General features: G+C 47.5%; 1 protein-coding gene across 2 annotated transcripts in view; it reads left to right on the top strand.

Annotated features, from left to right (window-relative positions):
- The window catches only part of URB1 (URB1 ribosome biogenesis factor), an 89,591-nt gene that overhangs the window by 32,532 nt on the left and 44,511 nt on the right, over positions 1-12,548 (top strand). For both annotated transcript variants that reach the window (XM_027773950.1, XM_006153865.3), the window contains exons 10-17: positions 2,077-2,214; positions 3,685-3,858; positions 5,210-5,339; positions 6,283-6,399; positions 7,445-7,557; positions 9,392-9,511; positions 11,165-11,281; positions 12,361-12,499. In XM_027773950.1, coding sequence (XP_027629751.1) covers positions 2,077-2,214; positions 3,685-3,858; positions 5,210-5,339; positions 6,283-6,399; positions 7,445-7,557; positions 9,392-9,511; positions 11,165-11,281; positions 12,361-12,499 — 1,048 coding nt within the window. The remainder of the gene's footprint in view (positions 1-2,076; positions 2,215-3,684; positions 3,859-5,209; positions 5,340-6,282; positions 6,400-7,444; positions 7,558-9,391; positions 9,512-11,164; positions 11,282-12,360; positions 12,500-12,548) is intronic.

Genomic DNA, 12,548 nt, shown 5'->3' with positions numbered 1-12,548 from the left:
TCAAATTAAAATAAATAAGTAAATAAATAAATAAAATAAAAGTTAAATAAAATAATTCTTTAAAAGTGTAAATTGGAGGGCTAGCAGGTGGCATAGTGGTTAAGGCACTATATCCTACATGGCTGACCACAGCTCAAGTCCCACACCTGGCAGCTTGCTTTCACGCTCACTCTCTTTCTCTGATCAAAGTGAAGAATAATAAAAAACAAATAAAATGAAATAATTCTTTTTTAAAAATGTAGATTGGGGAGAAGCAGGTGGCATGGTGGTTAAGGCACTGGACTCCCATATGGCCAAGCATAGTTCAACTCATGGCAGTGGTGGCCAGAAAATCACTCCAGGAATATGTACATACACCCCCAAAATCCCTAAAGGAAAATGAAGGGGTGGGTTTTCTCATTTTTCCCTCTCACTGTCTCTCTCTCAAGCACACAGGCTCTGTGGCCAAATAAAAAAGAACCTGTGTTACCAGGCCCCATTAAATTCTAATCTCTGGGGGTAGGTCTCAGGCATTACTCTCTAGGTAATGCCTGAGAAGCCCTGATGCATAAAAACGAAATTAGTACCCTACAGTTTGGAAATGTATTTCAATTCATGGCAGAATAACTGGATGACAGCAGAAAAGAACGTATTTTTCCTAGTGTTCACAGGTGTTCATGTTCCTGCCTCCATGCTCTCTACCCACCCTTCATCCCTGTTCTTACCAGCTAGATTGTTGTAGCAGTCTGTCTGGGTGGTGTGCAGTATGTTTTCCTGTTCAGGGGTGAGAGCCGGGCTCTGAGGTCCTAGATTAGGTATCGGGGAGGGCAGACTTGGATCCAGACCCCGCAGCTGAAGCAGAGCTCGATGGTACCTACTCACAGCATGTCGGTACTTCCCTTCCCGGTAGCGATGGTTCCCTTCCTGCTTGTACAGCTGAGCCTCCTGCAGGCGCTTCTCCATAATTCTTTGTCATCCAGTGCTCTTGCAGAATTGGGAAGTTTAAGAGTCACTGGAGCCTGGGAGGTGAGCTTTGCTTGTTTATACTATAGCCCCCGCATTTCCTCTCGGCAGTATTTTTCAGACTCCAGAAGTGCAGTACACTAGTTAAAAGACGATATGGGAATACCAAAGCCAAGGATTGATTGACAAAAGAGGCGACTACAACGTGAGGTGACTCCCCGTATAAATAATTTTGGCAAACGGGCAAACCCCGGCGGAATTTGCTTCCTCCTTTCTTTTTTGCGACTCTCCAGTTTTGACATGGTCACATTTGTGGGGCTTTCCTTGTAGATTTGCATGTATGTTGCCAAAGGAACCACTCCATGTTTTCTAAAGGCCTACAGAACATATATCGGGTGCCTCTCCTCTTGCCCTTTGTGTTCGTCATTTGGGTTAATTACTGGAAGATGGCGGTTCCCGCCAAAAGGAATCCCCCCCCAGTTTATTGTTAATGTAAATGTTCCTACACCGAAGAGTTGTCTAAGTGGTAATACTGTTTTGCTAGTTCTAGCAGTGATTTATTATTTATTACATATTGGAGGGTTTTTTGTTTTTTTAAAATTATGACTTTTGGTTTCCATACCTTTGTGAGATTTGGTATGATTTTTAAAAGCATGCATACAATGCATAATAATCAAATCAAGGGTATACTCATCTTCAACATCAAATACTGCATTTTATTGTGTACATTAGTAATAGATCTACTAGGTTTAAAAAATATGTATTAAATAATCTATTGTTTTTATTCTGCTGTAGTGCACTGTCCTGTAACCTTTTATTTACTTGTGTCCATCAAAAACTTTTCTCATGAACTGCACTGCCCCTAAGCGGTTTTAAGAGGCTCCCTGGACTGCAGGCCGAGCTCTGCCTGATGAAGGTCACTTCCTTTGTTACAGCCCATCTGGTGACCTGACTTGACTCTGATGTGGATTTGGGGGTTCATATTCCAGGCCCTGTCCCTTGGGATGAATCTCAGACCTTTATCGTCACTGTAATGATATGACCAAAATGGCTTCACTGTTGGATGCCTACAGTTGGCCTCAAGTTTGACCCCTAATTTTCAGCATTAACTAAACCTCTTTATTCGTTTTCTAGATCTATGAGGCCCAGCCAGAGATTTCCCGAGCGTTCGAAACCAGAGAGTTTATCCCCTTGCCTCGGCTCCTGGCCATGGTGATGGTGACCGTCGTGCCCGTAGTGTGCAACAAGATCATGTTCACCCAGGCGTTAAACGTAAGCTCACACAGTTGCCCCACTTCTAGAGCCCTCCCCCACCAAGCCCTCAGCTGAGATTACGAGCCCGGAACCTTTCCCCCCAAGTCCCCGGCTGTGCTGCCTGGGTGTCCTAAGCTTGCAGGCCTAGAACCTTTCCCACCATGCCCTGTCTGTGCTGGGTGGGTGTCCTGAGATACTGACTGGATGTCTTTGATGTGCTTTGTCATCTAGCTCTGAGGCTTCCAAGGTGGGCTTCAGCTTGAAATAGCCCCACAGCAGGCCCACTCACCTGGGCTCAGGACCTCCGAGTAGAGGCACGTTTACTGGGTGACTGTCTCCACGTCATCCCTGCTGCACCACACACGTGGGACCTGAGACCCTTCGGGCTTGTTGAGAACCTTCCTGGAGACTCCCGAAACTGAGGGGTGGGGGATGTTAGAATCTGAGCAAGGGACGCTCACCCATTCAGATCTCGTTTGTTAGGGTTTCTGAACAGGTAGAGACTGAAGTTTGCTTGGCCTGTCATCTTTTGTGGTTTATATGAATAGTGTTAAGGTTTCTGGGGAACATTTGCTTTGAGGACCAATGCTCGTTTCAGGCATTTTGGATGTGTTTATGGGGAAAAATGGATGCTTAAGTTTCCCATAATTGCTTTACTATAAAGGTCCCAGGTCCCATCAGAAGCCAGTCTGAGGGGTCATGTGTCCCACCACTGTGTCATGGCATAGGTGAATGGCTGGGAGTCGTTGGCCTCCCTGTGCTCTCCAGCCTCTCCCAAGCCCGGGTTGCCTAGACCTTCCTGGGGAGGCTGGGCATGCAGAGGGGCATCTCCGTCTTTCCAGGCAGGCTGAACGGTTGTGTGACAACAGTAGGACTAGGTCGGCTGTGGTGGGTCACACAGGCAGGAGTTGGCCCCACTGGAGGTGGGTGACAGTCACGGAAAGTACTGTAGACACCTGAGATGGTACAGGAGTGGGGCCACTTTTTCATACCTGTCAGGCTTTGTCTGAGGGTGGGCAATGGGGTGAGGAGTAGAGAGAAGGCCTATGTGAGACCAGGCAGGGCTTTGGTTCTGTTTGCCAAGTCATCATATGGAAAAAGTAGGACCCAGCTAGTGTGCATGTCTCTGGGAGAACACGTGTTTCCCAGGGGCTAACAGGGAGGTTGATAGACAGGAGCACATCAGCTGCACCCTTTGTGCACCACACTAGCACCCCAAGCTGACTCCTGGGGGGTGGTTTAGGAGGTAAGAGGCTGTCCATTTTCCTCCAGCTGTGTTATCTCAGGACCTGGGCATTGCCACTTTCCTGGAGAGTGTGTGGGGGCAAGGTCCTCGGGCCACCCCTTCTTGTAGACTAGAAACCAGCTGTCTCACGTTGTGTTCCTGAGGAGTGATCCCAGAAAGGCAGGAGCCACTCCAGGTTCAGGGAATGTCTGTCCCCCGGTGTATTCTGGAAACGTTTGTGGATTTACCCTTCTTCTTCCCAGTTGGACAGCAAACCGGTGAGACACACAGCGTTATCGCTTATTTCCTTCGTTTTGAAGAGAGCCTTAAAAACTATTGATTACTGCCTGGATAGAGAGGCATGGCAAGAATCCGGTGTGTACACCGCCGCGATGATGGAAGAATTTGTGCAGCTCTTCAGGGAAGCCCTGAGCAAGGTAGGCGTGGACCCCAGCGTGGGCACCTAACAGCCAGTAGAAAAGGCGGGCAGGGCAGCACAGAGGGCGAGAGCCACGCAGGGACGGGAAGGCCACTGGACAGGGTCGCAACAGGGAGGCTGAGGGCTCTGCTGGAAAAACCTGCTGCTTGTAGCCACAGGCAGTGCCATCACCCTCAGAGCAGGAGTTGGGAGGCCTGGTGCAAAGTAAGGGTTGAGCCGATGCCCTTGCTCACCATAGCAACAGCAGTAGGGGCTGTCCTGGTGGGGGCTCACGTCCCTGTTCCCTCCTCACCAGTGCACATGCGTGTGCGCACACACGCACACTCTGATTGACTGACTCAATGTACTGTGGCCCAGTGAGAGCCCCCTTACTCCAGCCCCAGGGCCACCCTGGTCATAAGGAAGCCTGTCTGCTGGTAGCTGGCAGCTGCTGTGGCAGAGCCCAGGCTTCATGGGTGAAGACCTCAGGGCAAGACCCCCCCGCCCCCCACCTACTTGGCTGGCCTTATGGAAATGTTCCTCTGTTCCGGTGCCCTTTTGCCCTGGTCATCAAGGCTAAGGGAGCTGTTTGAATTAGCAGCATTTGATTTTCCACCAAATGCTTATTGTGTACAGTGCTAGAAAGTGTGCCACAGGACAGCTTACAGAGGAAGTAGGCCAGTGTCACCCCACCCTCCTGTCTGTTTGTTGTTGTTGTTTTTTCTTTTTTTTTTTTTTTTTGCTATAGGGTGTGTGTGCCCATTGGAGAGGGAATGAGAAATCGCCACCCAGGGGATTACCACAACACAATACCCTTTTCTCCATTCTTTTCTCAGGATTTGGGGCATGCGAATACACACACTGGCATGATTTTCAAGCTGCTGGTTCTGGGACTCGAACAGCCATATGGAATCCAGCACCTTACCCTCCACACCACCTACCAGCCCTGCAGTCTCTTTCTTATATACTCACTCACACACACAGATACTTGCACCTAGGGACCAGCAGATGGCGGAATGGTTACATCACTGGATTCCCACGTAGACAACTGCTGTTCGAGTCCCAGACCTGGTGGCTTCAGTCTCTTGCCAGGCACGTGTGTGTGTGTGCCCCAGTATCCCAAGAGGAGAATGGAGGAGAAGGGATTGCGGCGTGACCTTTCCCTCGGAGGGCAATTTCTCACTTTTTGTCTCTGGCGAATACATGCACCCTATAACAAAATCTCTCTATAGAAAAAATTTAAAATAATAAATAAATAAAAGAACTTGCATCTGTTGTAACTATGTTTTTGCTTCCTGTCAATACGTCCAACTCATTTGTTTCTTTTCATGGCTTAATGTGACTGAATTTTTGTTTCTTTTCTGTTTTAGATTTTGCCAGACCTAAACACTATTGTGTGGGTATGGCAGTCACTTAAAAAGCAAGAGACGAAACAGGATGACAAGAAAGGCAAGAGAGGGGGTGATAAGCCTGCGACTGCCTGCCCAGCTCCCCAGTGCGGTGAGGGCTTTGAGGGCCTCTGCCATTTGCCCCGACAGAGCTGATAACCTGCTGCCTGGGATGGCTGCTATCTAGAGGGTCCTTGAGCAGTTCCTGTTTCAAGGCCCTGGCTGTGGATGTGTTCGTGTTCTTTTTTGCTTAAGAGGAAGAATTAGAACAAAATAGAGTCAATTTTAGTATGTATTAGACATGTGCTCCAATTCCAAGTGCTGTCTCTCTGAAGACCCGATTGTAAGGTGCCATGTGCTCTGCCTGTCCCCTGGCGGGGCTCTGTCTTGCCCTACACATAGAAGTGGACCCTTCTTGTAATAAAATGTGTGATTCAGACTTTCCCACTGGCCAGACAGTGTGCTTTATGTCTTACCTCTGTCCTTTTTTTTTGGAGAGTTTTTTTTCTTTTTTTTTTGCTATAGGGTGCGTGTGCTCTCTAGACAGACAGAGACATAGAGACAGAAAGCGAGAAATCACCCCCTGGGGGGGGATGGTCATGCTGCAATCCCTTCTCCTCCATTCTCCTCTCGGGATCTTGGGCACACACGCACACGCGCCCGGAGTGAGTTTTAAGCCACTGGGTCCGGGACACGCACCGCGGTTGACTACGTGGGAGTCCAGCGACATAGCCATTACGCTAACTGCTGGTTCCCTGTCCTTTTTAGTTCTTACAGCAGTCCCATGGAGGTGGGCCCTGCTGTGTATGCCCACTGCTCAGATAAAGGCATGAAAGCCCAGAGAGGCAGAGTGACCTCAACCTGCCCAAGGTCCCAGCAGTGAAACAGGTTTAAACCCAGGCTCAATGACCAAATTGGCCTTTTATATCTATTGCCTGTCCACAGGCTTGGTGTTGGACCCGCAGGTGTGTCATCACGTGGCCACTGTTTATTGTTGCTGATGGAGGACGAAGAACAAGTGTGTTTCCTAACTCAGCTGTCTTGTTTTCTTGCAGATGATGTGGAAACTGTTCTTCTGAAAGCTGTCCTGCTCCAGAGCATATGCCTCTACCAGAGGGCGGTCCCCCACCTGGTCATGCAGTACAACTTCGACTTCAGCAAGCTGCTGAAAGGTGGGTCTCGGGGATTGTTGACAAGCCACAGCGATGCAAGTGCTGGGCGGCTTGCTGGCGTGCATGATTGGCAGCCCAATGCGTTATCCGTAGCACAGTCAGTTTTAAGTAGCAGGTCTCCTTCAGTGAGTATCAGGTGAGGGGGGCTTGGCAGCAGTGAAGACCCAGCCAACCTGAGTATCCTGCTGTAGGCGGTCCGCAGATCAGGTCCTGTGCATTAGTTCTGAAGCTGCTTTTCAGGGGAGCAGGGGCATAGAGAGTATGGCAGAAACGAGAGCCTTGGAGAAGGGATGTCCCATGCGTACAGAGGTGCTTTTGACATCCTTGCCTTGCATTTTACCCTGGTGAGTCAGGTTCAGACCACTTTGTGTATCATGATGCTTGTCTGGTCATATTTCCTTGACAGGGAAATTTACCTAATAAAATTGACTTTGTAATTGGGCTTACGAAACAGGACTTGCCAAAACTTCGTTCTCTTGACTTATATAAGCTATTAAAAGTATCTCCTTAATTAACTTCTTAATCATTTGAAGGTGAATGATTCTCTTTGTGGTGGAAATATCAAATATCCTAGAATGTGGCCATTTAGTGTCTGTGTATTTCCAAAGCAAAGGAGAGACCGGGACCAGCCTACAAAATAAGGTCCCAGTCTCACCCCAGTGGTCATAGCCTCCGTCCACAGGACGCTTGTCTGGGGAGCAAGGCCTGCCCCTACGAGGGCTGCCAACCTTGGGACACACTCGGAGGGCAGCGTGGTATGGGACAGTGGGGCTGCAGGGAGAGGCCAGCGTGGGCTGCGTGGCAGAAGGGCTCTGGGCAGGTGGAAGGGGGCTTGCTGTTTAAGGACTGGAAGGACCTCTGGGGTAGGGGACCCACATCAGATGGGGTGCCTGGACATAGCCTGTCTGACAGAGCCTAGGGCACATAAATGCAACCCCTGGCCTGGCTTTTTCCTATCTAGATGTGGAGTCCCTGATGTATCATTTGGGCAGGCTTGGACACCTCCTCCCTGGGATGTATCAGTTTTCCTCTTTGCTCTCTGTAGGCGTCATCTCTGAGCAAGGGCTTCAGGAAGAGGCACCTCCCATTCTGCAGCACCGGATGCTACAGGTGGCCCTGGAACTGCCTGCCAGCAAATTTTTGTGGTTAAAGGCACAGGTAGGAAGCCAAGAGTTTCGTTCTTCTGCCGTTTGGTGGCCTGCTGGGTTTGTTGGCTTCTCGGCCTAATGACTTTCTAATGGACCAGGATCCTGACAGGCAGGGACATGAAGGAAGAAGGTAACGGTTCTCATTTTAGACACTCATCTGGACAGAGGCCAGGCTCTGATTCATGGACCAGGAGGCCTGGGAAGCTGCTTTCTTTTGTAAAACAGGGTGCTTACTGCAAATACACTCTCGGAGGGTCGAAGGACTTTGGGGATTTTCATATTGACCATTCTACATTTTTCTCATCATTTTCAAACCTTTTTTGGAAATAATATATATTCCTTCTTCTTTGTCTTCATTGTGGAGAAACTTAACATGGAGGTAGGGATAGCTACCATTAGAAAAGGGTTAATGCTGTGTCTTTTTTTTTAAGAGAGATTTATGCTATAGGGTTAAAGCACTCACCAGAAAGGCAGAGATGGAGAGACAAAATGAGAAATTACTCCCCGAGGGGGATGGCCATGCCACAGTCTGTTCTACTCCATTCTCCTCTTGGGATCTTGGACACGCATGCACACACGCCTGTTGTGAATTTAAGCCAGCCACCGGGTCCATAACTGTGGTCGATCATGTGGGAGTCCAGCGACATAACCATTATGTCATCTGCTGGTCCCAGATGCTGTGTCTTTAATACGTTCCAGAACTGTGGAGAACATAACGTGAGTCATAAAGGGAGGCTCAGAATATATCAGATACCTGTTCAATACCTGTACATTTAAGCCTAGGATGCTATGTCACTTCTGTGCAAGAGGAAGAAATAAGCAAAATTATGGATTTGTGAGTGTGTTCTATAATCTGAATTGATCGTTTTATTTGAATGACTTGGAGCTTTTATCAGATTTTATTTTTATTCACACACCCGGCATGAATTTGAAGCCACCAGGTCTGGTTGGTACTCAAACTGTGGTCGACCACATGGGAATCCAGTGATGTAACCGTTACACTATCTGCTGGTCCCAACCTGACAGGATCTTGAAAAGTGAACAGAGGTCTTTCAATTTGAAAGAACTGTTAAGATATAAGCTTTGATCCTGTGCTCCACCCTAGAGGATATATCTGCGGGTTGGTCTGCTGGCCGAGTTAACCCCAATGCTATAGATATTCAGCCTCAGCCGCATTGCTAGGGGTTGCAGAAAAATACCCAGACTTGATGAGTTTAGGTTGGGGATCTGGAACTCAACCTGCTTTGCTGAGCTGTGTTCAAAGCCCCAAAGCCTTTAGAGGAAGTAGTCAGTTACATTAGCACTAGCTTCGTGAGAAAATGTGCAAGCGCTGCCTTCGATGGGGTCTACAGCCCCAGCACCCCTCCTTTTCTACCACCCACCAGGCAGCTCAGCGTCTGCACCTGGGTGTCATTCCCAGTAAACAACCACTCGCCTTCTTAGGGTCTCCGTTTCTACAACTGTGAAATAGGGTAACAGCTCTACCCAGCTCATGGGGTTGCTGGGAAACTGAGTCAGTGTGCGCAAAGGTGCTAGAGCAGCACCAGCAGATGGAGAGAGCTTCCTGTGCTCCCTGTGGTTGCTCTTTACTGTTATTGCAGCTGCTGTTCTAGGGTGTTAGCAAGGTATAACTTCTGAGTTTTCTTACGTGTAAACTCACGGCGATCGTGCCAAGGAGTCATAGTTAAATGAGATGAGATAGAGCATAGTGGGCATGTCGTCACCTGTTTGCTCTGCATGTAATGGCCCCCATTATTTTTGTAACAAATTATGTAATCATATGTTAAAATCATACCTGTAATCATATATACACTTAGAATATAAATTATTGCTCAACTCTGTAGGAAGGCCCAGATGCAGAAATTATCGGAGGTGAACGGTCAGTGTTTTACTTGTTGATGAAAATGTTTGTGACCAGTAGCCACTTAGAACTCAAGTCATCCACTAAACTTCTGATCATGAAGGTGAGCTTGTGTGTACCAGTTTCTTTAAAAAAAAAAAATATTTAATTTTATTTATCATTATATTTTTTATTTTCTTAATTTATTGTGTCTTCAACTTAACTGCACTCCTGAGCAGTAAACTGGACAAAAGGTGGACTTTGAAATAGGATTCCTACAGTTAAATCTTGGTTCTGTTACTTCCTGAGTGGCATTGGACAAGTTACCTAACCTCTCTGAACTTTTTCCCAGGATGAATGGGGATAAGAACACCATAGGGTTGTGGAGAGGTAAAGGTGAAATGTGATCAAGTATTAGGTCGTGCCTAACACACAAAGGCTCCATAGATTCCTGGCCCTTTTGAGGGACTGTGTGACAGGTGAGGCCTCTTCCCTCCTTCCCAGACTCATGGCCTTCTGTGGGACTTCCCGCCTTTTTGATCACCCCCAGCCCACATCATCAAAGTCTGTGGAGAAGAATGAGCAGTTTGCTTGTTCTCTTCTCTGTTATGCTTGGCCCTCTTTTCTAGGTCTACACTGGTGCCTTTCCACAGCAGTTGCTTATCTGGTTCCTCGCTTCTGCTGTGCAGGAACACCTTTAGCGTGCTGCATACTCATGTTCCCCATTTTGAGAATGCAGAGATTTGACTTTTTCCCCTTTGAGGTGCTGATAAGCTTGCTACACTTTTAAAAAAAATTTTTGCCATGGAGTGTATGCACATCCCAGAGAGAGACAGAGAAGAGGAAAATGAAAAATCACCTCCCAGGGAGATCGCCATGCCATAATCCCTTCTCTTCTGTTCTCTAGGGATTTCGCACACATACCCCTCATACTCAGCATGATTTTTAAGCTGCCAGGTCCAGGACTCAAACCACAGTTGGCCATGTGGGAATCTAGCTCCTTAACCACAGCGCCACCTGCTGGCCCCGAGCTCACTGTATTTCAACCTTTTCACCTGAGCTACCGGAAGAACATGGCTGTCTTAAGCGTCCACCTCTGTGGGCTGCTGTGTCCTTACAGGCAGAGCAGGTTTGAACCTGATCCCAGCCAGAGCTCACGGTCACTGACTGTAGATACGTGGAATTGGCACAGTCAGATGTTCATTTGGTGCGCTCTGTGGCAAGGCTCCATGCCATGAGGCCACTTAGTCCCGAGTCTCTGTCACCAAGCTATTTGGGGATGTCATTTTATCACTTTTACAGGTCTAAGTCTGCCTCATAGCTAGTTCCGTCCTCTTAGAAGTAGCGTGTGCTGCCTGCCCAGCTTGGAGTCTCGAGATAACACATCGGAATATGTTGTGGCTGGACCTTGGAGAATTTCATACAGGTTGAGGGTTGAGTAGCTGTGAGGGGTCAGGCCATGTATGTTCACCTGGGTCTTTGTAAAAGTCTAGTTAGAAAACCAACCTTCTACCTAGCCCTGGGATTTTCCCCTTATTATTTAGAAAATTAGGAAAAAGGATAAGAAGCAAGACAAAGCATTATGTTGCCTTCGATAAAGCACAGAATCATCTCTCTTCCTATTTCCTTCAACAATGAGGATGTTATTTTGAAAGAGTAGCTTTTAAGTAAAACTTTGGGTGGAACTTTGACCCCCTTCATGCTCCTTGGATCTCTCGTGTGTTGTCATAGAGATTGGGCTCTGTCTGACGTCTCTCTGGTCTCTGCTTTCTGTCAGATTCTGCGGGACACAGGGGTGTTTGAGCACACCTGGAGGGAGCTCGAGCTCTGGCTGGAGCACTTGGACAGTACTGTGGAAGAGAGCAAAGAAACCGTGATTCAGTTCCTGGAACGCGTAAGCATGCATTTCCCACATAGAGCAGCGTTTTCAGATGTCCATGCGTTCCTAATCCGAAAATCCAAAATGCTCCAAAATCCAACCTTTGAGTAAGGGCTACTCAACCCAGACCAAGTTTTGCTTAGTGCAGTTATGGCATGTTTGATGGCAAGTGCCAGGAGTTTTCTCATTCTGGATTATATTTCCAAATTCTTATTTTTTTGGTGGTGGGGAGAGAAGTTTCTGCTATAGGGTGTGTGTGTTTGCCAGAAAAACAGAGAAAAAGAGACAGAAAGTGAGAAATCACCCCCCAGGGGGATGACCACACCACAATTCCTTTCTATTTTCCTCTTGGGATCTTAAGCACGCACACACACATGTCCAGCGTGAGTTGAAGCCACCAGGCCTACGACATGAACCGCAGTCGACTACATGGGAGTCCAGCCACATAGCCATTATGCCAACCGCTGGTCCCATATATTTCCAAATTCTTGCTGAGACTTCAAAACCTACTTGATTTTTAGAGTCTGTAAAATTGGAATATGTCACTATAAGCTGTTTAATTTCCTTTTGGGAATCTGTTTTTGCATGAGGAAATAGTGATAGAAAAGAAAATGGGGTTGTGTCCATGGTTTGGTGGCCAAGACAGCCGAATACCACACAGCTGACCATGCAGTTTGAGTCCTGGACCTGGTGTCTTGAGAAACGTTCTAGGTGCATGTGTCAGCATATGTGCCTAAAATCCCATAGAGACAGAGAGATGGAGGAGAAGGGATTATGGTGTGATCATTTCCCAAGGGGGTACTTTCTCCTCTCCTTCTCTTTTTGTTTTTGGAGAATGCACGTGCCCTCTAACAAAAATTTAAGAAAGAAAGAAGTTAAATGGCAATGGTATGTTAAAAAGATTTTAATTTTTTAAATTCCACAACAAAAAGTGATTTAAAAAAAAAAAAACCCATTGAATAAAATTGTTCTTATTAGGGACTATTAACATTTTAGCGCTTCCCTTGATTTTGACCAGTGCCCATTTCGCTTGTTTTGTGTTCATTTCACCTGCGACCCTCTGAATGTGTTTTACTCGGCTCTTCGATGCCCAGGTTTTACTGACATTGGTGGCGAATCCCTACTCATACACGGACAAAGCATCTGACTTTGTGCAGGAAGCCAGCACACTGCAGGCCACCGTGACGAAGCACGACTCTGACGACGTCAGCATCCCCGTCTCCCACATTGACGGTGTGTGCCGCTGCCTTCATCACTGCTGGTGCTCTGAGGGTCAAGCTGT

Source organism: Tupaia chinensis, unplaced genomic scaffold, assembly GCF_000334495.1.
Source record: "Tupaia chinensis unplaced genomic scaffold, TupChi_1.0 Scaffold000392_1, whole genome shotgun sequence".
Taxonomy (NCBI): Eukaryota; Metazoa; Chordata; class Mammalia; order Scandentia; family Tupaiidae; genus Tupaia; species Tupaia belangeri.
The sequence above is the reverse complement of the archived record's forward strand: the minus strand, read 5'-3'. Positions and strand labels throughout refer to the sequence as shown.